General features: G+C 44.0%; 1 protein-coding gene across 3 annotated transcripts in view; it reads left to right on the top strand.

The window, feature by feature from the left end:
• EGFR (epidermal growth factor receptor) overlaps positions 1-25,550 on the top strand; it is a 162,129-nt gene that overhangs the window by 93,760 nt on the left and 42,819 nt on the right. For all 3 annotated transcript variants that reach the window (XM_068936018.1, XM_068936017.1, XM_009679398.2), the window contains exons 2-5: positions 18,146-18,297; positions 19,891-20,077; positions 20,985-21,119; positions 22,968-23,036. In XM_068936018.1, coding sequence (XP_068792119.1) covers positions 18,146-18,297; positions 19,891-20,077; positions 20,985-21,119; positions 22,968-23,036 — 543 coding nt within the window. The remainder of the gene's footprint in view (positions 1-18,145; positions 18,298-19,890; positions 20,078-20,984; positions 21,120-22,967; positions 23,037-25,550) is intronic.

The raw sequence follows: 25,550 nt of genomic DNA, 5'->3' as shown, positions 1-25,550 counted from the left end.
AGGTCTGCATAATGATAGGCAATCACTTCCTTCATCTTTGATGCTTTGCGTAGTATCACTGTTGCAGTTTGTTTTGCACTTTCAGGAGGGGAAATACCTCTTTAGCTGTCCACGTCCAGTTAGAAAACATATTCCTTAAGGGACCGTGCGCTAATATAGCCCAGTCAGAGGAAGGGTCAATGTTTAAAATCCTGTGTGAGTGAATCACTTTGAAAAACACTTCAGAGTCTTTAAGAATATTTGTAAGATTGCAAAATCGAGATGTCCTCTGCAATGAAAGGGCACTGAACCTCTCTGAAAACTTGTGTTATGTGTCAAAGCCATATCATAATCTTTACATTGTGACTTCCCCTTTGACCCTTGAGGCCTCTTGAACAAGAGATTTCAGGCTATTAAATGGTCTTTACTAATCTGTCATATATTCATAGCTTGTGTTTAGTGGTAAGTATCTCCTCTCATAATAGAACTAAAGGATATCCTGTGCTTTTCTCAAAAAAAACTCTCCCTTTTCTTTTTACCTGCTCAAGCTGGGAGCATAACTCCATAGAAAAACACTGGCAGAAGAATTCACACTTTGTCTTCAGTCATGATATAGTGCCCTAAAGGATAAAGTGTGTTGTTAAGTAACAGATCGATATGTTAAATAACATGCTGTTAGGTATGAGTGCTAATACGTAATTATTGCACTTTTTAACTCAGGCGTTCTTCCTAAAGGAAGATTAAAAAGCAACCATGGTTCCCCCCCCCCCCACACACACACACCCTTTTTGTGAAGTAGTTGTTGAACAAGGAAGGAAGCTTTTCATGTCATAGGAAGCAAATAGCTACAGAGTTTGGGTTATGTGTTGATAAACTTCTGTGGCAGCTGAGCCAGCGCTGGTTTTCATTTGCAGCCTTCTATGTGTTAGTATTACGTATAGCTATAAAAAAACATTGAGTCTCTGTTCTTACTTCTGAAACTATTCCAAAGCACTTATTAGCACATGGTGTCTTCAGCATCCGGATTTTCATTATACAGTTAGAATAGCGTTTATGCATCTGATCTGTAACTTTAATTGCTCTGTATAAATTAAACCTGATGACATACATTCCCTGAAAATAAGGGAGGGAGAAATGACAGCGACTCTGCGGGAGCATATGGCTGCGCATGGCTGTAAATGCTATGTACCCAAGCCGCCCGGTTCCCCTTAAGAATTGCAGTCGTCCCTAAGAGAAGAGACAAAGATATATATTTATATATATGTTTAGTTGTGCATTGTGTCTCTAATAAGCTGCAAAGTCAAGCTCCTATATCATGGAGCTGTCAGCCACATTTGAGATACATATTTATTAGGGCAAATCTGCTCAATGGGATGTAAATAGCCTCTTCACCTATTGCTGATTTCCACTGTTGCAAACTGAAGAGTCACTTTGCCTCTGCAGTCTGTTCCTGCATGTGCTTCCTGAACAAGAGAGGTATTAAAATGTGATAAAGAGCGTTTGGCACTGTCTGGCAAAGACAGAGTGCTTAGCAGTGCTTTTTTGACAATAAAACGTGCATTCTCTCTAGCTGGCCAAGCTCCACAGGAGAGGAGGTATCGTGGGGGGAGTGAGGCTGTCAAGGTGCCCCAGTGGGAGCTGCAAGCCGTGGGGGAAGCGAGCAGGGGCACCGGGGGCTTGTGCCACTTAAATGGCACAGGGCTGTGACTTGCTAGTAACTAATTTGTTTATTCCCCACATTCAGCATTTTATTTTTAGTTTTAATTAGGCATGTGTGTCCTCTTTGTCTATGAAATGAGAATTTAAGCTTGTGGTCCAAGCCTGAGAATCACAAGTTTAGTCTCCCGTGTCAGTAAGCACTCCAGCCACTGTCCATCTATCTACCTGTTCATGTGTGTATGTGTAAAATGCAGGGGAGAAGGAGTTGCTTTAAAGGCATCCATAGCATATTTAGAGTAGGGTTTTGCATACGGGTGCTTTCCAGCCTTTTCCAGCAAGCAGGCTCCTACAGTGTTTCCAAGGGAGAGGGGGCACAGACCTCGGTCTAGAGAACGTAAGCCTACCTCCCTTTCTTACCTTTCTGGGGCACGGGAGTAGCCCAGGGACTCCCAGGGAAATGCGGAGCCCAGGTTGAAAGTCACCAGTGTGTATGGTAAGTGGTGAGGAAGCACTTTAAATGGTGACTCGGAACACATGAGATAATACATGTTGGCAAGAAAAAGCACAGAGTCCTAATAACATCCTGCTGCTAATATGCAGGCGAAAAGTGAATTTCCAGTGCTCTGTTTGAAAGATGTGCCTGTTTGTTCACCGCTTTTGAAAGCGTGTTGCCTCTCCCTAAGTTGTCGCCTAATGACTACTGTTAAATGCGTTCAGCCGAGAGATGGCCTTCCAGCTCAGTGCTAAAGGCTGTGAATAGTTATATTCAAGTTTAGGTCTTAAAGTGAGCTTGATGGAAACCACATTTCGAGATAAATGCAAATAAACAAAAAAAGAAGAGCAGGCAATCTTGTATGTTTTGAGACATGTGTTATTAGGAGCAGGTGAATGTGTTTGGTATTTATGAGCATCCCCCCAGTCCTGGGTGAGATTACTTCCTCCTGAGAACATGAGCTCAATCTTTAGATTTTAGAAAGCCGATATTTTGTTGTGTCCTGGCTCCCAGCAGCGCTTCCATCTCCTTGCGCAAAGTGCAGTCGCAGGGACGGCAGACTCTGTTCCTCTGTGCAACTTCTGCTCAGCTTCAAAGCTTGGAGAAGAAAGCAACACCCTAAAAATGACGCTGGGTTTATGACTGGAGCCACATTCTCTTTTCTGGGTTGTGTTAGTAGCACATTATCTGGAATAGCTACACATTGACAGAGCTTCTTTCCTCAAGGATAAACTATATTGCCATTTATCAGGAGAGCTCAACAGAGTACAGCAGGCATTTTCCTTAGATTGTTCTGAGGCTTTCAGTGGAAACTGGTTTTGGCAAAGCTCTCAAAGTACTCAATAATTTTTGTTATGAGATCCGAGAGCTAAAATGCAAAATCCTTCTATCAGAGGCAGCCTTGTAAAAACAGGGCTGGTGACAGTGGAGACATCCCATAGCTGTATGAAATATTCGGATCACAAGCTAGCCTTTCCCAGGGGTATTCTCAACTGCTGTACCAGACCCTTTGGGGAACTTGTAAGCTGAGTAAGGATATAATGCATCTACCAGCAGCTGGTTTCTGTCCATTGTAAGCCCTTTTTTTTCTTTTTTTTTTCTTTTACCACTATAATTTTTAAGGCTCTGTTGCATTCTGTTTAAACATGAGGAGACTACTTCAAGGTATCATAGCCTAATGCCAGTAAATGAAGTCACTTTAAAGTGAGGCTCTTGAAATGCCCTACTACTGCAGTGATATCAAAACGCTAATATTGGTGTTTTCGACAAACTGTACACTCTCATTACTTCAAAAAGTTCCTTTCATGGAGGTGTAGCGGGGTTGGAAACTTGCTTTTCAGTGGCACAGTTTCTGTCCTTGATTGAATAGTACTGATCTTTTTTAGGAAGGGGATTTTCAAAAGCCAATTCTGATGTCCAGCTCCCATCGGTGTACAGTGTAATTCATGTGCCCAGCTCCTTTTCCTCCTGTGGAAAATCTTCTTCTAAATGCTTCATCATTTCGGTTTTGTAACGCAGACCTTTATTTCTAGTTTTGGGGAGAGGGTTGTTTTGTTTCATTTTTGTGAAATGGCCATAGGGTACCATGTAGCGCCACAGTCTCACATTCAAAACAACAAACTACTTTTTTATTTCCCAGCCGATGGGAGAAACAGCTTGATTTGTTCCAGATTTATGTTTGTTTCCAAGTTTGTATGGAGGTGAGGAGCAGAACAAGTGAAAAAGGGACTATTATGAGAAGCACTACTTGAGAAGAAACCACAGTGAGAAGACTGGGAGGAAAAGCATGTATGTATCAAAGTTAGGGACGCAATTCCCGTTGATTGGAGTGAGACTAGCATTTCCTTCTAGTTTTTTGCTGCTGTAGCAAGGCCGGTCTGGAGAAGCTCACTTTATGGCTAGCAAGTAAACAGACCTGATTTGCCTCCCGCTTTCACTCATGCAAAGCAGGAACGGCACCAACACCCGTCATTACCCAGGAGACGATCCAGGTTTAATGACGGCGGAGCCTGTGCTGGAGCAGGGCTGCCAAGTGGAAGATGACCTCTGGAGCTCCTCCTGCCCTGTTTCTGGTCTCTCTGTTTTTACGTGACACCAGGAGGCCAGCGGAGCTCCGGGGTGACGTTCTCCTCCTTGGTGTCCACAGGAGGCCCCTCCTGCCGATGCAATGACTCTGCCTTTGCGCAGCAGAGAGCTGCGGAGGCCGAGTCCTTGCTCGCCTCCCACTCGCTGCCGTAACTTTGAAATCTGTTCATTGATTGTAAGGCCGCGTTTGGTTCCGCTCGCGTATCGCACTGGGGGTACCGTTAGCATGTCTTCAGCACAAAGCTGGTCTGTTCGGCAGCGCCGGTAGCGTTTCATCGCTTGCAGCGAGGTGATTTAATGGTCTGCGCACAGCAGCAGCCTCAGTTCTTCCACGGCGAGAGAGATACTGATGGGAGACTGGCAAATGCATCAAAGGCGGCTCAGCAGACCTACGGCTTTAAAAACTCGCTAGGTGTCATTTTTCCAAGATAAGGTGGCTCTGGCTTCAGCGAGGCTTATCAGAGGTTACATAACACAGGGAGCAGCTTTGCAGTGGAGTGGGAGGGTTCGAAGTGTGAGGTGCCTCTTTGCTCAGAAGGCGACTGTTTTGCAATTTTGGAAACTTTCGGGAATGTTGTGGCCAAAGCTGGAAATTTCAGAAGTTAATGTCCCATTGTGGAGAAATAAATGTGATTTTTCAGTTGTGGTTCATAAATCCCTGCCTCATGTAATTTTTTCCTGGTGTTTCTAGCATGCAGCAAAAGTCCCTGAATGCCTAAAGGTCTGAGCGTGCAAATCCCGAACAGCAGCGGTTCTCAAATTTTCGCGCTGCCTGTCTTTAATTTCTTCACTGCTTGCCGCTCCACCAGTTCTGTTCTTTTTTGAATTTCCACTGAGGAAATCGACTAGAGAAAATTAAAAAAAAAAAAAGAAAAAGCTAGATATGGTGTGAAGCATGCCAGATTTTGATTCTCCTGATAAAGAAATGTCCCCGAGGGCCTGAACCTGGGCAGCAGCCGCACGTTTCAGAGTTGCCTCTCGTGCTGCGAGACGGTGTAAGGCAAAAAGCAAATCCGTTCTAGCGAGAGGGCGGGGCGGGGGGGAAGGAAGAAGAAAAAACCCCAAACCCAGTGGATTTCAAACGAAACGCTAGCCGTCAAAATCCTTGAATGCAATCTTTTTGCAGAGCAAGTGCTGCAGGAGCGGAGCAGCAGATGGGAACAGAAGTGAATTAGATCAGTTTTACAGTAAAGCTTTCATGTCTCTACATGAATTTTGCTGTACTAGTGAAAAGATTTCCCCCCCCCCCCCCCCAAGACATTTTTGGCAAAGATAAGCACAGTGTGACTGACTTCTGTAGATAACGTTTTTATGTTCTGTTCTACAACTTACATTGTAGCTAATTTAACAACTTGCTGAATAAAAGGAGACATTTATTCCCTGCCCGCTGAAGTGATGTGACGGTTCTTTCCTAGCAGCCGTTCTCCAAGGAATGGAACGCGTTAAAGTGGGTTTAAGGATTTTTTTGGTAAGGGTTTCTATTTTTCCCATTTTTATCTGCGTGTTGTCTTACGGATTTTCCTATTTGCATGTAGGTTTTTTTGTGCTGCAGAAAGCTACGTGGAGTTTTGCTTGCTTTGTCTGCTGCTTGGGTCAGGTCCATGAGGAACGCAAAACCCGTAACATTCCCCAAACTGTGGGGACAAGGGAGTTTCGGGATCAAATTTAACAGCTGCATTCATCTTCATAAATGATTTTAAACCCAGAGCACTCACGTCGAAAGAGCCACAAATTCTGAGTATATTTGAATTAATAATCTGACCTAAAGGGACTGGCACAGGATAATGTACGTGCTTTTGGCAAATCTGTACTTTCGTTCTTTTTAGAAAAGTTTCGTTTGCCTGTTTTTTTAATATGTTTATTTCATTACTGTTTCCAAAGACAATAGATGAAATAATGGTTCCTTAAAAGTCTACCGTAGTAACAATTGTGTTACAGACTTTTTTGTGCAGCCCGTTGCATGCATGGGCCTCAAAATACTTCACACACAAGCAGAAATGGTCCTTTTAATACAGATGGAGGACAAGAGGCCTGGGGAAGTGGAAGGGTTACTTTAGCAAGGTCAGAGAGGAATAAGACCTGCACCTGTGCCCTGTTCTATAACCAATCAAAGCAAAAGGTTTAACTCTTGTCATCTCATTTTCTGTGACCTGTGCAGAGCTGCACTAGGAAGGTACAACTCGGAGAGCGTTAGCAGAGGTTTAGCTAGTATAACCTTGTATTTCTGGAGTTCAGACTGACGAGTTTATGAGATCGGTACTAAGTCATTGAACATTTTCTTTATTACAGAGGCTGGAAGAGCCTGAGGAAGGCTGGCTCTAGTCAAGCTCAGGTTGCACGGCACAGGTTAACAGTGCAAGTCACGAGCTAGGGAGAGAACGTTTTCGCAGTTTGAACAGTGTGTAACGTACCATATTGTGCATTTCAAGTAACATTTGAAAATGTTCAAACATGTTTACATTTCTGCACAGATCTAAAATCTGGCATTAAATGTGGCTGAGATTCCATTTTGCTAAATAAGGCCAACTCTCAAAGCAGTGCACTTGCTGCAGCATGCAGCATTTGGAGTGCCAAAGAGCAAATTCAATGTTTTTTTTTCTTCCCAGACTTTTGAAGATAAATTGGTCTCCCTCTTCAAAACTTACCCAGGTGCTGTTAAATCGCTTTGTGGCTTTTTAGCTGTGCTTTCAAAAAGTAATTGTAGTTCTCCTCCTTCCAGAATAAAGGGTGGTACTAAGTCTATTTACCTCATTTATTGAATTTCACACAGTTAAATTAAGTGAAATAAGAGTTTGATTCAGATCCCATTGATTTCAGTAGTAGTCTTTCCATCAACTTTCATTCAAGGCCTAAATGAAGATCAGAAGGTGATCCAGAGCTCATTTACATCTAATGTGCTCTTCAGCTATTCCTTTTAAACCTAAACGTTATGGGAGGCTTTTCAAACCCAGCAGCATGTATTAACTTGCTCACTTGTCAACATGTGCAAATATCCAAATTTCTGCCGAAAGCCCTAATGTAAGTGTTAGCTGTAACATTCATTCCCATGACTGGGTAGTAGCTGGATGCAACCTTTTTGAAGAATCAGCTTTTACTTGTTCTCTTTACTTAGATGGCAGGGCTTTTTTGCTGCATTAGTAGAGATATCCTAGCAGCACCTTTATTGTCTAGAGCGGCAAACAGTGTTTATCCTAGTCCTGCCTGTACTTTTTTCTCTTGTTTTAGCCTTGGTCAAGAAGTTTGATCTCATTCCGAAGGGGCGGGATGTCTCCCAAGGCCTTTTGAGGCATAAATCCTTCCTTCTGTAGGTCTCTACCGTCAACCTATATGGGACTGGAATCACAAAATTCGTTGCTATAGACTAGCTTTGGAGGGAGCGTTGTGCGGTGGAGCAGCTATAGGGGCCCAGAGGCACGACCCAGCATCTGCTGTGGTTGCTGGCAATGCTTGCTGTGGCTTCAGCGGGCGCGGGACAAAATTCTCTGTGGAAGTAGACGTGTTTATCGTGGAGGTGGGCGTGCGTAGTTTTGAAGGCATCGAACAAAACTTTACATGGTTGCTCTTGTGTTTTCAGCTGTCCTCCAGATATATTGCAGTCTCCAGAGATGTCAATCTGGTAGCCTAGGGGAGCTGCAGAGATATATATATATGTACATATCTATGTGTCTATATATGTAAAAATGTGTATGTGCATGTGTGTATGTTTATTGGTTAAAAAAGAGAATGTGTCGCATTTGTAATAGCAAACTTTCAGTTTGTTACTTGGAATGAGTTATAAGGGCTTTCTGTTACCCTTTCTGAATCTGTGTGCGAGTGCTTACATAGAATTTAAACCTCAGGGGATTTGTGAATCTTTAGAAGTACATATGTGAACACCAAGGCTTGCTTCAGCATAAGACTTGATTTAATATAAATCAAGAAATACATGCAATTTCTTTTCATCGGAAAGCGCAAATGAAAATATGCAATTGCAGCGGCTTAAGAAATCCCACATGGTACAATGTTCCTGACATAGTTTAATGCTTTTAAATCTCATTTCTCAAAGTTTAGCTCATTTTGAAACTATCTTAAACAATCTAGAGCTGATGTAAGTAGAAGCTAGTCCCACATTTAGTTTCTTTTTACTGTGCTGTAAAATCTTGCTGATCCACAGATGGTGCCAGAGCAAACAACATGAAGAATGTACTTGCTTAGATCATAGGGTGCAAGCTCACATATCTGTTATCATCCACGTATTTTCCCAAATCCCCAGGTGTAGCTCTCGAAACGCCGCTCCCCTGCCATACGTGTCTCCCAAGACTGTAGACGCAGTGAGTTATGACCGTTTTTGGAAGTCTCTCGGTCACTTGCAGCCATGCTTTCTGCGGGTTTTTACAACACTTACAGTAACACAGAAAAACGAAACTAAGTGTTGTTGCTGAGATCCGTCCTGCTTCCCGGAGCCACGTCGCCTGCCTCCTGCCTTGTGGCCCTGGAGCGAGATGCCCGTGTCCCTGACAGCAGGGCGGCTCTTCTCCCACGCCGTAGAGGTTGCCCTCTGGGCCTGCCACCGAGGTCGTGTACCCCTTGTGTGACCTAATGTGCAGAGTACAAGTCAAACTTGCTTCAATTAGTACATAGGTTTAACGTGGCATATAGCTGCCACCGCCTGGAAACATAGCTGAGATTGAACACACACAGGTAAAGCTTTCTCTTGAAGGACCCAGCATAGGGCTCGGAAACACTTTGACGCAACGTCACCCCCGCAGACGGTGCCTTTCTTCCCTGATTTCCTTCACGGCAGTTCCCAAAGTTTCCTTCCTCTCTCTAGCGCTTGGCGTTACCGTGCTGTACTGTGTGCTGCCTAGGTGCGGGAGCTACGGCTGGCGTGTTGTGACTTGAAGGGCTGCATTTTGCGCCTCGGCGCATGCAGGTTCAATCACTCTTCTGTACGCAGGGAGCCGCGGGCCTCGAACCGGCAAGCTATAACGTGAACTTGTCACTTGACGCATCCCGGGCTTGGTAGATTTGCCGGGCCAGGCTCATCGCCAGACTGGATCATCCAGCACGGACTGGATCGCAGCTCAGAGAAACGCTGAAGGGTCCGGGTTGGACCCTTCTGGGGCTTTTTGGAGCCCCATGGGTGCGCGGTGCCCACTTTGCTGGGGGCGGAGAGCCCTCTAGCGCGGAGGCCACCCTCCTCCGGGCGGATCAGCGCCGGCTGCAGATGCGCGTCCTGCCCCTGCTTGGTATTTCCCTGCCTGTGCACCTGGCAGCTGTAGTTTTGTGTCACGCCAAGCAATGCCCTGGTCGCCTGTTGTTATCCCAAAGTCCTTTTCGGGGTGATTATGTCGCAGGTGCCCATTTTCTATCTAGCAGGTGTTCCACGCTCTTTGATGTAAGACCTTGCCTTTGGCTGCCTTTCAAGGAAATGTTGTTCGGAGGGCTGGGTTTACCAAATTATGGAAAACAGCCTGCTCAGGTCGACTGTCCCTATGTTTTATTTAGAACTGCAACGACGTCTGTGTCATCTGCAAATGTTTATCAGTCTGATTTTGTATTTTCTTAACAGATGACCGGCAAAGCCATTTGAAGGAAAGTGATTTAAGCCAAATATTTTTTGGGACCCCCACTAGAAAGACCCTCCTCAAAAAATTATGAGTCATTATTTACGCTTTGAAGGCATCCTGTTCCCAAATGGTAGAAATTTGTGTGGTGACAGTTTCCATTTTTTTGAAATTCTTCTGGTACTTACAGAAAACCTTGTTTTGTGCCATATCCCTCTTAAAATGGCATCACAAGGCATTCAAAGGGGAAAGCTCAATCTCTGCACTAAACCACAAGGTCGTTGTAGTTGCTCCAAATTTACACTAGCATCAGTGAGAGGAGAACTTCATCCCACATCCAGTTATATTGAAGCCAATGGAAAGACTGATTTCAGCACATCCTGATCTGGCCTTAATCTGCAGCATTAAGGAATATACGTGCCGAATTAAATAATGGCAACAGAGAAGAAAAGCAAAAATATTGCTCAATGATATTTGGAAAAAAACCCAGCGAAAACTAGAAAATTAGTAAGTCTGAATCCCTTGCTGTCAGAAATGCTATGACTTTGGAGATGTCACCGTTCAGGAGCGAGTGTTTTTGTGTGTATAGTTATGTGTTCATTCAGGTAAAGATGCTCAGCAGTAATTAAGCTCTGACTGCCAAACTGCCTCTGTCCCTACAATTTAGGACGTGACTTTTGCTACAGGGGGGCAGGTCTCCATTCCCGGCTGCAGCAGGCTGGGCAGAACCGACTGCGTGGATTGTGTTTGGGAGGCAGAAAGAAACATTTAAAACTATCTGTAGCTGAAAAAATTACTTTCTTCAGATAAATAGAAGTAAAAAAGCTTCTGGGAAAGTTCTCACTTTCATCATCTTTTCCTCCACTGTAGCGTTAGTTTAGGGTCACTTTTGCAATTACAGTTCCCATCTAAGTACTCTTAAGAGCTGTGTCATTGTTTTTTCACCATGTGTCTGAAAACCAGAATTAATCTCAAAAGCTGCTGTATTCCAAACCGCACTGTTTGAGCAGGGACTTAGAACAGCCACACGGGGCTGTTTTTCATGCTGTTTTAAATTATGGTATTTGAATATGTGCAAAAAATGATTGCCTTCTTGTGGCAGCACTTTCAGTGCCCAAGTCTTGTTGTCATTAAACTGCAGTTGTTCTTTTGAGGTGTTGTATGCATTTGCAACCGCTCTTCTCAAGGGAAAACATCTGCCAGTGTCGGAGCACTATTTGTACTCTTAACTAGTTTTCTAGCTTTCCCTTTCCCTTTACCTTTCCCTTTCCTTTTTGTCACTTCGCACAACAAATGATAGCAGATTGTTTTTTCTTCTCATACCATGTGCACTTTACCCTCTTTGAAATTCTTACTCAGTGTAAAATACACTCGAAACCCCGTAGTGCAGAAACTTCACTGTCACATCTCTCTCCAGTGTTGAAAGATTGCTTGATATGTAAAGTGTTTCTATTTAAACAGTTAGTCACATATAACAAAAATTTGCTACTTCTTTTTCAGACCTCTGACATTTCATATCCTGTTTTCTTTATACGAAGTACTCTATGGTTCTTTCCATCAGAAGCTGTGTTAGTCATCATGACAGATGTCCTGTCTGCTCTAGTACTTCCTTAGTCATCTTAAATGCCATTATTTCCATTGCTGGACAGCACTAGCTGCACTCATCTGGTTTCCATGCTCCTATGGAGAGGTTATGTGGGTCTGTCCAGTAGTTGTACGGGAATGCTTTGAGGCTAGGTAAAAAATACTTGATATACAGGAGCTGTCCCTTATAGCTTACTCCCAGCTTTGTGTCCGAGTAATGCAAGGATTTGGGTTCGAAAGGGAGAATAAGTGACGCCTCAGTTGGCGAGGAGGGGGTTAAGTACAGAGTTTGGCAGGAGAGACACTGGAGGGATCCAGTGGCCAGAGAAGCTGTTTTGCGTGGGCTGGAGAGGGGACAGGGATGTGCACCTTCTCCGCGCGTGGCCTCTCCTGGCCCGCGCTACCCGAAGTGCCAGCCGGCGGGATCGCACGCTGTCCCAAGAAACCTCGGGGCTGCAGCTAGGCGCTGGCTTTCGGTTCAGTTTGTACGGGGCAGCCCGGTATTGCCTGCTCTTTTTTGCAAGCAGCAGGTTAGGAGCGTGTGTCGGCAGCAAAGGAAGGAAGATTTCAGGAATCCCTCTTGTTTAGTCTGGCTTTTGCTGCTTGCATTTATTTCCCTGCCACCCCCTCACCGATTTTAAATAGAAACCAAACTAACTTTGCTGCAAGCCTTTCGGCCATCCCCTTGCAAGCTGTGGCATGGGCTGGCCCCGGCTGACTTTGCTCCTCTGAATTGTGCTGAATTTAGGTCCCCAAAGCTGAGCACCTGGATGTCACTCGACGTCAACGGTGTAATCTGGGGCCTTTCTTCCCTCCCTTCTCCTCCCTCTCCGCATTATATACCTTACTTCGAATGTGACTGTAATTTCAAATCTGAAGACCATTTATTAGCCCATGAGTGGCAGGCTTGCCCAGTGTGTGTATGTGTTTAAGCATATATTGCATCAATGAAACATTTCATTTTTAGAAGGTGGGTCTCCCTTGAAAAGGGGCCGCTACGTGTGGTTTTGGAAGCGCGAATGGTTGTGAGCCCAAATGATGTAGTTAATGTGACTTGCCGTTTCGTGGACTCCATGTTACTCGTAACCAGCAGACCAATTACAAATGAATAAAAAGAATAACTTTTCAAAAATAAAAAAGGCCACGTGTATGCCTGCAGGAGGGTGCGTATATCTATACACATCACTCGTTAGTATAACAGAAAACCCGTGTGTGACTGCCTGTGCATACCCATACCGAGCAATATTCCTTACAAAATATTTCCAGTCCACTTGATTTTTTTTCCCCATGCTTTGGTTAAGATGAACTGGTTGCGGGTGGTACTGATTTTAGGACACAAACTACCTTTATCTCTGCTGGCCTTCGGAGGCAGCTCTGGGTCTGGTGCAATTGCCTGGGAGGGTGCAGTGCTCCCGTGAAATGCTGGAATGAATCAAAAGCAAAATTGCTGCAAATGAGCGAAGAAACAAGAATATTTATGAATACGCAGGCAGATGAGACAAGAATCTGTCTTCTGCAGGTTTTGCGTTATTTTCAATGATGGCTGGGAAACATGCAGGAAAAGTATATGAATTTATTATTTCAGGTAGTGTAGCGTTATAGGTACTATATTAAGCATGGAAATGGGCTTGTGTCTCTCTGAAATTGCCTTGTTGAGTTATTTTGATGCGTATGTCAGAGCTGCAGGGAGGGTAACACATCATGCAAAACGCAGACAGAAACAGCTGATGGAGATTGATGGTAACTCAGTTTCAAAGCATTCTCAAGGGTCTTTTCAGGTCTGGGACAAATATGCACAATAGGATTGGTGCTTCAGTAACTGTAGGTTTTCCTAGGGAAAAAAATAAAAACCAATTTCACTGGTATCAGGGCAATTGCCTTAGGGAACAATTTTTTTAATCTGAGATAGAATGGATTTGAGGCACTATATTTCCTGCATCGGTTAGCATTACAGACGGATGGTTTTCTGGGTCCCTAATGTCACCTGTGGAAAAGGTGAATTAGGAAAAGCTTTGGGTTTGCTCCAGGTCTTTGTGCAGGAGTGGGATCAGCAGAAATTGGCACCCTTACTGAACTGTCTTCAAGAGCTGAGGGGCGGAAGGTCCTAGAGCTTGAACCTGGTCACATCACCTAGAAATACTCCTTTAAGGCCAAGCTTGAGGCAATGAAGGGGAAGAGGCATTTTACTAGGTCTGCAGGCAGAGGATATTTTCGTATCCAAGGCAGTCAACCCCCCGTAAGCACTAAAATTTGGTTTACATATTGAAGAAGAAACACGTGTATCTGCACAGTGTGCCTCTTTTTTGGGCTGTTTTACCACTGCTCTCTTATAGAGCACCTGACACTTTGCATCATTTCAGTAAAATCTGTATTTTTAGGCCATTTGTGGAGGGAATACTGTGGCTGATTAAAGACCATGTCACTTTGGCATTTAGAAAGTGCAGCAAACCCGCTGAGAACAGCATCATACGGAAAGAAATGCCTGGTCAGCCGGCACTTGGGGTTACGTCCGTGTCCTGGGATGGTGGCCGGGGCTCTGCCAGGGCCGGTGGGTCATCCTGGTTGGAGTAGGAGAGCGCCAGGCTCCCAGGCTGCAGCCCTCGTCGTAGTGCTGCCGCTGACAGCGGCAACCTCCTGGGAAGACGCCTCTGTGTAAAACTTTCCAGGCTGGTTATATTTTTGATATATGAACATAACAGATAAGAGCAAAGCTGGGTTCTTTCTAAGATTAGCCTGTGCCTCAAAGTTCAGATCTGGATCTCAGCTTCTCTGCTGTTCAGGGACATCCTGACTCTAAATTTTGATAAGGGAACCTCTCCAGTTTCTTTTCTCTTTTATAACAGAAATGTGCTGCAGCTGTGTGTAAGTGTCCCCATGCGAGCTGCGTAAAGAAGCAGGTGGCATATATTGTCATGGTACCCAACAGTACCATGGAAGTATCCATACCCATCACTAACTCCAAAACTGGATAGAGCTGTACGTGTTACACATTGAAACAAAATTATATAATGAATGAATATGGCATCAAAATTCGTCCTTTAGAGGGCAAATACCTCAAGATTAATAGGGGTTAAATCATAACATTGTTTGTCCACCCACTTATGTACGCATCCCACTTAAGTCTCTGCAGAGAGAAGCGAGTACTGTACTGGCTGTGCTGCTATTATTTTCACTGCCTACATGGCCAGCACAAATGCAGCTTTTCATAAGCCAGACAAAATTACCTACCATTATTACCTGAAACATGTGGAATCCCAGTCCGCATTGTTTAATTTTGAAGAACTGATGACAGTGCAGTTTGGGCTTTTTCCCCCTCTTGCTAGAACAGCATTCACACTATAGCATTATATGCAATTAATTACAGCATTTATCGTTTCAGAACATAGTTTTCGTAAGCAAAGAAATTACAGGAATAGTATTAATCATCACATGCTACCAAACCATTGTCTTTTCTTTCAAAACGTTTTATTTGGGAAATTATTCAACACCTCTGTCTGAGTTCAGTATCTGTATTGTGCGGGCTTAGCTTTTTTTGTTTAACTTGGTTTTGTTTACTCGACATATGCTGCTTATGACCCACGTTCTCCTCCAGTAAATATTGCTGTGAACGGGTTCTGGCTTTTAATCTACTTAGATCTGTTTGCAGCAAACAAGGATTTAACACTCTATCTCTTTGAGCAAATGAAAAATGGTGCGTTACCGGGAAGGGGTGGCCCTGTCTGACTGTTGACAGCCATATACTGTTGAGATCTCCTTCATAGCAGCAACCCATTTTCTTCTGCTCCCCGGATCTTAACTATCGACCCACTTGCATCTTCTTCCCCCTGTGCAGAGGACACCATGAGCCTGATGGAGAGGACATGGGGTTTTGGCATGTGACCAAGGACCAGGTTTTTTTGGTAGAAAGCCATCAAACTTCTCTGCCCACCGAACATGGGGAAGGAAGTAGGTGCTGGAGGGCAAACCTGACAGCTCTGCAGAGCCCACTACGTCTGTGTTTCCTTCTGCGGTTTCGCGCGCTGGCGAGCCCCCTCTCCAGGCTCTTCCTTCCTGCTCGCCCACGCACCGTCCCCACAGTCATCCCTGCTCCAGCAGCTTGCGGGGCGAAGCAGCTCGGGGAGCTTTCCTGAGCTAAAAATACCTGCTATCTGTTTACTTATTTATTGTTCTGCATTATTTGTAGCTTGGATCGACTCTCTGGCATGGTTCACTGTTGTGGCCCCGTGGGCAACTGAGCGAGAGAAGTGCATGAGTAACCGTGTCCTCAGTCTGCCCTATCAGGCCCGAAGGAGTTGGTGGCGGAAAAGGCTGCATTTCTCCACATGGCTGAGCCCAGTTCAGGGCTGTAGCCCTTGTGTGATCCCAGGGGAAGCAGATGCGAGTGGCTAGCCCAGCAAAACTCTGCTCGTTCTTGCTGGCGGGGTTAGTTTTCCTGAGCCGGCTTGTCCCATGGTGCGGTCTGAGTCAGGGTGCCCCCTTCCCTTTCTTCCTTTGGTTCGAGCTGTAACGTAAAAACAGCAGCTTCTGTGGAGAGCCTGCCTCGAGCCCCGGGACAGACCGTTGTCATCAACGCATGGCGTTCAGGGGGAGCATCCGGCTACTTGGGGAATCTCAAAGTCAGAACAGGCTGGCTTAAATTACTTTTTTTCGATGAGCAGTCTAAACTTTACCTGCTTCTGCATCATGTTTGAGTGCATTTCAAAATCGCGCCCTGTTGGAGGTCAGATCTGAGACCCTCAAATGGAGAATCTGAGCTGAGATTTTGTCTGAGAATCTTTTGTTATTGTGTTTTGCCTCGGTTGGAGGATAATATTGCTTAAAATTCAAGAAGATCTCCGGGAGAATTTTGTACATGCCCAGCCCATGCAAAGCCTCTTCACTCCCATGCCCAACAGCAACACATCTTCTGGGACAGATTAGCGTACGGCAATATTTCCATCTCTCTGCCGTTCAAATGTGACCACTCCACAGAACAAGACCCCTTCTCTGACTCTAGCTGATAATTCGCAGTCCTCCTACTTGAGGCAAAAGGACTCACATGCAGATTTTTGAAACTTAAACATATTGGAACAGTTAAGTTTGAAACTGGAGCAGAAAATCCTGCCTAGGAATTTCTCATCCTTTGCAAAAATTGTAGGCAAATATGAAAAGGGCTATTTTCTACACTTGATCCTCATGTAGTAACAAGCAGCTTAGGCGGTGTAATCACAGTCCCTGTTAAACTTTCCCCGTTTCCTAACAGTTGCCACTCTGATCCCAAATGCCATAATGTTTCTGTTGACTTATAATAAGAAATCACTGTGGAATGTGAGCAAATAGCTTGTTTTAAGCATGGACAAAGAGTACTTCATTTGTTACCGTTGTAGCTCCTTAATGGTGACGACTGTACTGAGAAGTAACACATGTTCAGTAAATGGCTTTGACGATTGATGAGTATATTTTCATTGCTGCTTATTAAGTTATTTTTGTGCCTTGAAAACATTGATTGTTTGGTAAATCTCCAACAGATGTCTTCTTAGGTTGCTGGATCTGAAAGCCGTTTCCATAGCTTTGTCAAGAGTCTATGTTGTTTGCTTTGTAGCGCCCCATGCAATGGTGTTCCAGTTTGTGATTGGTGCTTCTAGGAACTATGGCTGTGCAAAATGCAAAGAGAATTATCATTTCGTTTGTTTTTTCCTCTAAGTTAAGAGAATGCAATTCTTTCAGTGTATTGTGGAAAGGCACGAGGTCAGGCTTGGGTTTCGTTACAGAGATGATGAGACAAAGGCCTACTGTTGCTCCCACTGAAGGACAGATCTCCAAGCTAGGCAGAAACTTTCCATCTGGAAGGTGCTGGGCTGTGAAGTCTTTGACTGTGTTGTCTTGTATATCATTCTCCTTTCCTCCGTCTTAGTGTAGCACAGGTATGTTTTCATTTGAGCTATATAGAGGTAACCCAGGGAATGACTGGATGAGTACAGCATTCCTGGGGTTTGGGGGTGGAGGGTATTATTTAAAGTAATTTGCACGCTGTTCTTTTGTTGCAGTCGAATGCAGTGGTGATAATTTTTGACAATTCCACTAGTTTTGGCAAAGCAGAGTAATAGAGTTTCAGATGGGGGGTAATTTTTCCGTCCTGCCATTATAAATGTTTGTACTCTTCATGGCGCTCTGTGTGGGACCACTTCCTTCCCCACTGGCAAAGCAGGCTTGGATTTATATATCAAAGCTGAGGAGATCTTTTGAGTCTACTGTACTACCATATATCAGAGCAGCAAGAGATGTGTGAGCTCTGGAGGTTCAGTTTGCTCTTAAATCCCAGACTTGTAGCCTGTGGGGACTGGCAGGAAAAAACCCTTCTCTCCTCCCTGCCACCGACTGGGCTGCCCTGTAGACCCAAGGTTGCTGAGCTATCCTAAGCGGCTCCTCAGGGAAATCCATAACATCTTTAGCCATCACCCTCCAGAGCCACTTTGAACCTTTGAGTCCACTCTGAATAGTGTTTGATGGCACTGAATCAGTGCCCTCTCCTCAAGGTTTGAGTTATGCTCGTGGTACAGCAAACCTCGTCGTCTTTTTTTTTTTTTTAAGTCAAAAAATGAAGGAAGGTTATTGCAGCTATTATTTCTGCACCTGGGAAATATTGGATGCTCCCTTCACTATTGCTATTAGAGTGATGCAAAATAGAGACAGTGCTGCTTCTTACGACAGTCTGTGCTGATGCTTCACTTATGGTAATGTTTATGAAGAGGGATGGACAAGTGTTTACTCTGTTTTTATTCTTACTTTCCTTCATGAAGCTTTCTTCTCTTCTCCACAGTTTGTCAAGGGACAAACAACAAATTGACCCAGCTGGGGCATGTGGAAGACCATTTCACCAGCCTGCAGAGGATGTATAACAACTGTGAGGTGGTACTGAGCAACCTAGAGATTACGTATGTGGAGCACAATCGCGATCTCTCTTTCCTGAAGGTTAGTGTTTTTGGACAATGTGAATTCTCCTGCTAAAAGGATTCTTAATTTGTTTTTGAATGCAAAGAATAATCTGTGTATAAAATTCTGTGGCAAGCAGGCACGCTTTCCAAAAGCATAGTTAGATGTTGTAAGTTTGAGAAATCACAAGTCTCAATTTCAGTCTACCTGTTGGCTCCAGGATATGCTGAACTCCAAAATAATAAATCATATTCTTTAAGAAATAGCTTTTCGAGCACCTACTAACCTGTATTGGCTGCCAAGTAGACATGCTTCTTCCTTTTTGCAGATATTACTAGCTGCTTATTCCATTGCCTCACTCCTCAGAGGGCAAAAAGCTTTGTCATAATGTTGGCCAAAGCAAATCACAAACTGGGTAGCAACCCACTGATGGCAGATTTTGAGGCACAGAGGCCCTTATCCTTCAAACTGTAACGCATTCTCCTGCTGTAGTGGTATGTGACATGTTTAAAAGAGGGTGTTTTAAATGCACTGCTTTTGGTGTGCCTGGTTGTCAGATTACAAGGTTTTCAAAGAAAGAGATGGGAAAGGAGGAAGCATTTCTCACATGGTAAGTGTATATCTGGTGTAAAGAACTCTTGCACAGCAGATGTGAATAAACAGGCCAGTCCTCTGAATCTGGAGGAATCATCTCATCATATGACCTTTCCTCCTCCGGGAATAAAGAAAGGAAAAAAGGCATTTCATTATAGTAGCAAGCAAGAACACTGGAAGAGAGTGCAGTTTTAGACATGTGGGTTATAAATACAATGGTATTGCCATTTTTCGTTCCAAGCATAACTTGACCGTAGAACTCAGTGTCCCCAGGAACATAGCAGATCTCCTGAAAAATCACTGATAGTCTACAGAGAATGGAAGAATAGCTTAAGTGGTAGTTTGAGGTTTTTTCACTTACAGTGATTTTTGTAGGAGGTAGACATGCATACATTTCACCATACAAGGCAAGCACTGACGAATGAGTTCATCTGTAGCCAAGAGCAATGCTTCACTTGTCTTCTTAATATTTATTACTGAAGGGAGAGACTGTTACCTGCTCTCACCCTCTGCTGGGATTGGTGGATCCAGTAGGAAGGGGATATAGAAGAGAGAGTGCATGAGCCTCTAGCAGATCAAGTCCCTATGCTGCAAATGGTTGGGAGAGTACTCAGGGGAAGTATCAGACAGGGCTGCCACATCATACATGCTTGCCCTGTTACCATGCCCCGCTAGGCATCCACTCATGGCCTCTCTTGGAGACAAAGCATGGTTAGTTAGGCCTGTAGCATGACCCCGTGGTAGCTGCTCTTAGATTCAGTTTATACCTTCTTAGACAACAAAGTCTGTCAAATGCAGAATGTAAGCATGAACCCGGGTTTTCTTGATGCTGTTTTCCACATAGTCCCTATGGCTCTCTGATTATATTTTGCTTGATTTTTCTTTTAATGGGGTTACATGATTTATTTTTTCTTAAATTGAAAAGTGCTGGACTGGGTGGTGGTAGGGCCAGAAGACAACTCTATCAAGAGGAGCAAAGCCTGTTTTGTAGAAGAGTGCTACGGATTAAGCGTCTGGTTTCTTCTGTTGTTCTTTCAGAGCATACAGGAGGTTGCGGGCTATGTGCTCATTGCACTTAACATGGTGGATGTAATTCCCCTAGAAAATCTTCAGATCATCCGAGGCAATGTGCTTTATGACAACTCTTTTGCCCTGGCAGTTTTATCCAACTACCACATGAATAAAACCCAAGGACTCCGAGAACTGCCAATGAGACAGCTATCAGGTGAGAGGAGGGTGAGAGGTGGAGGTACCTGCAAAGAAAACTTCAACTGTTAGATTATTGGTAGTACGATCCTGTTGAAGATCTTCTCTTAGATCCTGCTTTAAAAGCAAAGATCTGAACATAGTTTTCTGCCTGCTTTCTTTCTAGCTAGCCATCCTCAAAAGGTGAATAAAGTTCCTAATTTTCCATTGGAAAAAGATCCAGAAAATCCAAGTCATCAACAGGGCCGTGAAATTGGTTTGGGTGTCCCAAGATAGCAAAGAATCAGTCAACATTCTTGAACATATCTGCCACTTGTTATTTTGCATTATTCTATTCCAGTGCAAATGCTTCACTATTTTCTATTAAATACCAGTGGGAGTTGTTACTGCGTGAAGGGCTGCAGAGCTAGGGTCTCACAAGGTCTCTGGCTGACAGGCTGTGGCCATACAAACCATCAGTGCCCATTTATGCCCACATCATCCTCTACCAGAGGTCACAACACCTGTAGCAGGGGCAGCAAAACTGGCTGTATGTCCGATCTTCTGCCACCCCAGTTCACCCAGGCTTGGTAGCTTCACATACAGAGAGAAAAGTGTCTGCACTAAGAAGCAGGACGGCGAGCTGAAGTGAGTAAGCACAAATTCCCTTCTGCCATCTCTGCCGTGGGCACTGGCCTCGGGAGGCGGTGCCGGGCGAAAAGCTAGATTTAGTGGCATCCTGCAGCAGCCACTTCTCCAGAACCGATTTGCCTGAGTCTGGTCTTAGTTATGCCTTCAGGTGTCCTGGTGCCTTGCACATTGTCTTTTTCTGCCAACATAGTGTGACTGCAATGAAGAGATCTGTGTTTTGTTTCCCTTTCTTTAAATGAGAAAGAAGACTTGCACAGTTTGCTTTGCTTATTAATTTTTTTTTCCTTCCACCATAGAAATTCTCAACGGAGGTGTTAAAATCAGCAACAATCCAAAATTATGCAACATGGATACTGTCCTGTGGAATGACATCATTGACACAAATAAAAAGCCTCTCACGGTGCTTGATTTTGCAAGGAACCTGTCTTCTTGTAAGTATTAATTTACCAAAATGCTATGTGCTTCAGAATAGAGTATGAACAACCCATCTTTTATGCTGTGGGTTCCAAGTCTACCAATTCTTGCATGCAGGGGTGTCAAGCCCTGTCATAAGGGAAATCCTTTTTTTTCCTCACCGCTGACAGAAGATGTAATTTTTCATCACAGTTAAGTCCTTACTCATAGTTCAGCCAAGTTCTTGAGAAAGCTTTCCTTGGTTTCAGAAAGTACCTTATGTATATGTTTCTTCCAGGATAGTGGCACAACTCAGCATAATGTGTACCCCTTTGTTTTCCAGTCATCTTCTATTTACAGGGTAAGGCTTTGGGTTAGAAAACCCCTGTGGGTACCTTCATGGATGTCCTGTGGTGCTTAAGTTCCTTTTTATGCTAAGGCTCAAGTTGCTACATGTGAGGGCTGTGAAGCTCCCATATTTTGGGCTGCACAGACAGGCCTTGCAGAAATAATCATCACAGTCAGATAAATGTGATGCTTCAGATCAGCTGGGAGATGAGCATGTATTTAAAAGTTTATGTAACATATGTCCATGCTTAGAGCAGGCTCAAGCTATTAATGCTAGTCCCTTGTAAGATCCCCAGTCATTTCGCGGAAAGGAGAGTTTATTTTCATTTCTAAGCATTTCATTTCTGGCACTATAAATTGGCGGAAAGCATATTTTCTTTATCTTCTTCCAGTTGCGTAATTGCTTGAGAGCTAATAGCCAACTTCTGTGTTGACATCTATTCCGCGGAGCCCCAGTGTAATCAAGGGCTTACAAATGATACAAGTCAGCACAGGAGCCTGGCTCTAAACAGCATAGAAATGTTAACCTTTAACTTTAAAACTTAGAAAAATATATATATATATATACAGTTCTTTGATCCCACACCGAGTCAGTCAACTGTTGGACAAGTATTGGCACTTGTTCAGCTATTTGACAGGCAGTGAGGGGGAGGGAGAATCACATGTGATTAGCAGGAGGAATCACTGGAAGAGGAAGTGCTTCTTAAGTGTAGTGAATTACATATTAATCTGTTTTGACAGCCATTTATGTTTTTAATAGTGATCCGGTAATCTAAAAGGAGTTGTTTCTCTGGCGTATTATTTGTCGCTAGGAAACAAAAAAAAGAAAAGAAAAGAAAACGAGCATGCACAAAGGGGAAGAGGAAGGAGGGAGGGATGGGAAAGGACTGATGAGCGATGAGAGACCTGTACTGAACTTTAAAGGTCAGAGGGGCGTCCGTCCCTCTGCGTCTCCATCGATTGCCTGTCTGCTCTGCAGTCGGAGGCTGAGCAGCATCTCTGGTGGCAGGCAGAGGAGGACACACAGCAGACAAGCCACATTTCTCGGTGGTCAGAATAACTGCCAGTTGCCTGCGAATCTCATTGGTTTTGTTTTCTTTTTGGAAGCACATGGTTCAGAAACGTTGATTCACACGTGGCCTGTAACGAGTAGCTGACACGGCCCCTGTCGCAAGCCGGTTGTGACTTGCAGTTGGGTGCAAACCCGAGCGGCAAGGCCGCTCCAGCAGCCACTGGGATTCCAGTTCCTAGCCGAAACGTCCCCATTTCGTGAGCTCGATTTGCTGCGTATTCTGCTGGCTTGCTACGAGATGTGGGGACCTGCATGCAGGAAACTAATGACAAAAGAAGGGCAAGGGTTTAATGTCCCGCTCTTCAAATTTCTAAGCACGAGCAAACAGGTGCTTCCTTCGCTGTTAGTATTACTGAGTCTAAAAGCTCAAAACTTTCTTTCTGACAGCTCTGATGCATGTGATGGTGTTGTAGTCCAGGCTTTCAATGACAAACGTTTTTATAAAAACTCCACTCTCGTGTTTTAGGTCCAAAATGTCATCCGAACTGTACCGAGGAGCACTGCTGGGGCCCCGGTGAGGAGAACTGCCAGACATGTAAGCCTACAGATCAATTAAAAAGTATCTTGGATGCTACAAACCAACACACGAATTCGCTATTTACTGAATAATTTACCTATCAAGTGAGAAGTAGCAACACGTGTCTTAACGCTTGTCCTTTGCTGCATCCTGCTGTGCTGAGGCTCCTCAAGGCCCGCTCTAGACACGTGCGGCCGGCTTCCCCTGCATGACAAACGGCAGCCGAGTCGGAAACTCGCCCCTTCTATCGTGCGCCGGTCCACGTGGGCTTCCCCCGGTGCAAGAGCGCAGGGGCAGGGATGAAAGCCGTGCCGGCTCCTCCGGAGCAGCTCTGCTGCGGCAGGGCAAGCCTCCGAGTGATTTGCCTCGGGTCTCGCTTTCCCTGCAGATGCGGTGTTTCCGCAGAGTAGAAAGACTGCAGCTGTTTCCTGCACTGAAAGCTCCTGTCTGCCTCCTGTAACCTTCCCCCCTCTGCACTTGAGAACATATGCACTTTTAAGTTATTTTACCATATCAAGAGGTGATGCAGTAGCTGCACGGTGAATTGTTTGCATTGCTGCTGTTTCCAGCAGAGAGCCTCTGCAGGCTATTTAACAATAGTTTTGGTTAATAATAGAAGTAACAACATAGTGCTGGGTGTTTTTTTTGATTTTAATTAATTTTAATTTTGAAATTAATTTTGATTTTAATTTTGATTTAATTTTTTTTTTTAATTTTAGTTTAATTCTTTTTGGAATCCCTGTAGGTTTCTATTTTAAACACAAACTGTCACCTTCATATGGCTAATAACACTATGTAGCAGGACCTCACTGTACTCAGAAGACCTTTTGAAGGGTTTGAGAAAATGAATAGTTGTTTTAGTCTTTGTAAATGGAGAGATTTGGGGTTAGGAAGTTGTTCAGTTTCGTGGTGTGAGCTTTACTGTAAAATTTTGCATTTAGGATGCTCGCCTGATACTAGGAGACTGTTCAGAAATGCTTGAGGTTTTGCAAGGCTTTATTTCTTCTTAAGGAAAAGTTGAGGAGGAACACTGTCTTGCATTTTTTTGATACTTCATTGTTTCCTTTTTTTAAAATAATAAGTAGGAAAATGCATGGTTTCTGATCCTTGTTTCCTACCGCTTTTGTGTGAGTGTAGCTCTGCAAAGTTCAGGGGCAAGACTGCTGATCCACACTGACACAATTGAAAGCAACATCCTCTCTTAGGTTATCCACCGTAAATAATTATTTAAACCTGTAAGTTTTATACAGCTTCTACACCTTAAGGAAAAAAATGAATGTATCTCCCAGTTACTGCAAGCCTTGGTTTTTCCCACTCGGCTCCGCAAATTCGTTCAGCGGTTGCCGAGCGCGCTGAACCCCCTTCGAGGTGGACAGGGGTTGCACACACAAAGCTCTTTCCAGGTTGATCCCCACTGCTGACACTGCACAGCTGTCCCATGGGCCTGCAAAACTTCAGGTCTCAATCCTGCACTCAGGCCCTTCAGCATTTACAAACTTTCGCTGACTTCAAGAGGATTATTTAGAGTGCATAAAACAAAGCCGTTTGCCAGCTCTGGCTCTCCTCTTAAAACATTTAAGAATCCGGCCAGCTGAAAATGTATCCCACATTTCCTTATGTGGGAAAGTTTGATGTGATATGTATCTCTTTCTCCTTGAAAGAACGTGGGATATTCTGTATGAAATATAAACATTTTCCGTGATATATGTTTCCAGCAGGAAGCTTTAGTCAACTGCTATCAAAGTGATGAGCTGTTTTACTCCCCTGCTAATGAAAAAATGATATCAAAATGCTGTTCCTGTAGAACAATGTGCCTTTTATTCCCCTGTTTCTGGTTCAACGGAGGAGTTGTTATCAGAGAGGCTAATGCATATTGTGGCGATAATCTCTTTCCTTGAAAATACAGTATCTTGCTTACAGGCCTGCAAGAAAAATGAAATAATACAGCTTGGATACAAAAGTGTGTAATGGAAAAAGATAGGAAGTGTGATTTTAAAAAAAGAGCACTATTGTATTCTCTGTAAGCAGGTTACATTTTCTGATAATTCTCTGTTAATTAACAACAGAGAAGTTTCCTGCAAGTTTCTGACTTGCAGGAATTCTTGATGGTATTGTAACTCATTTCTGCCCGACTGGGAAGTTGGTAGCGGTTATCCTACTGCGCATCCAAAATGCTTGCGGTGCTGTAACGCAGCAGATCAGCAGTCCGGTTCCCCTGACTGAGTGTTCAGGCACTGATCGTCCGAGCTCATGGGACAGTAATTTTTTTGTCAAGAGCACACAGTCTAACTTTGGCCTGTGAACCGACACATGCTAGCCATTCATTTCTGTTTTGTTTTTTTCTTTAATTCTTCTGATTATTGTTTTCTCTGCTTTGATATTCAAATTCAGATGATTTTGATTCTAAACAAAATCTTGCGGGCAGTTTTTACTTTCCTGCAAAAAAACTGGTTCGGAGCCAGTTTTTCCTTGGAGTTGCATTGGTGCAAACCCCATGGGAGTTGAGTAACGAAGATAAAATGTGGCCGAGGA

The sequence above is a fragment of the Struthio camelus genome, chromosome 2, assembly GCF_040807025.1.
Source record: "Struthio camelus isolate bStrCam1 chromosome 2, bStrCam1.hap1, whole genome shotgun sequence".
NCBI lineage: Eukaryota > Metazoa > Chordata > Aves > Struthioniformes > Struthionidae > Struthio > Struthio camelus.
This window is presented reverse-complemented; position numbering and strand designations above follow the sequence as displayed.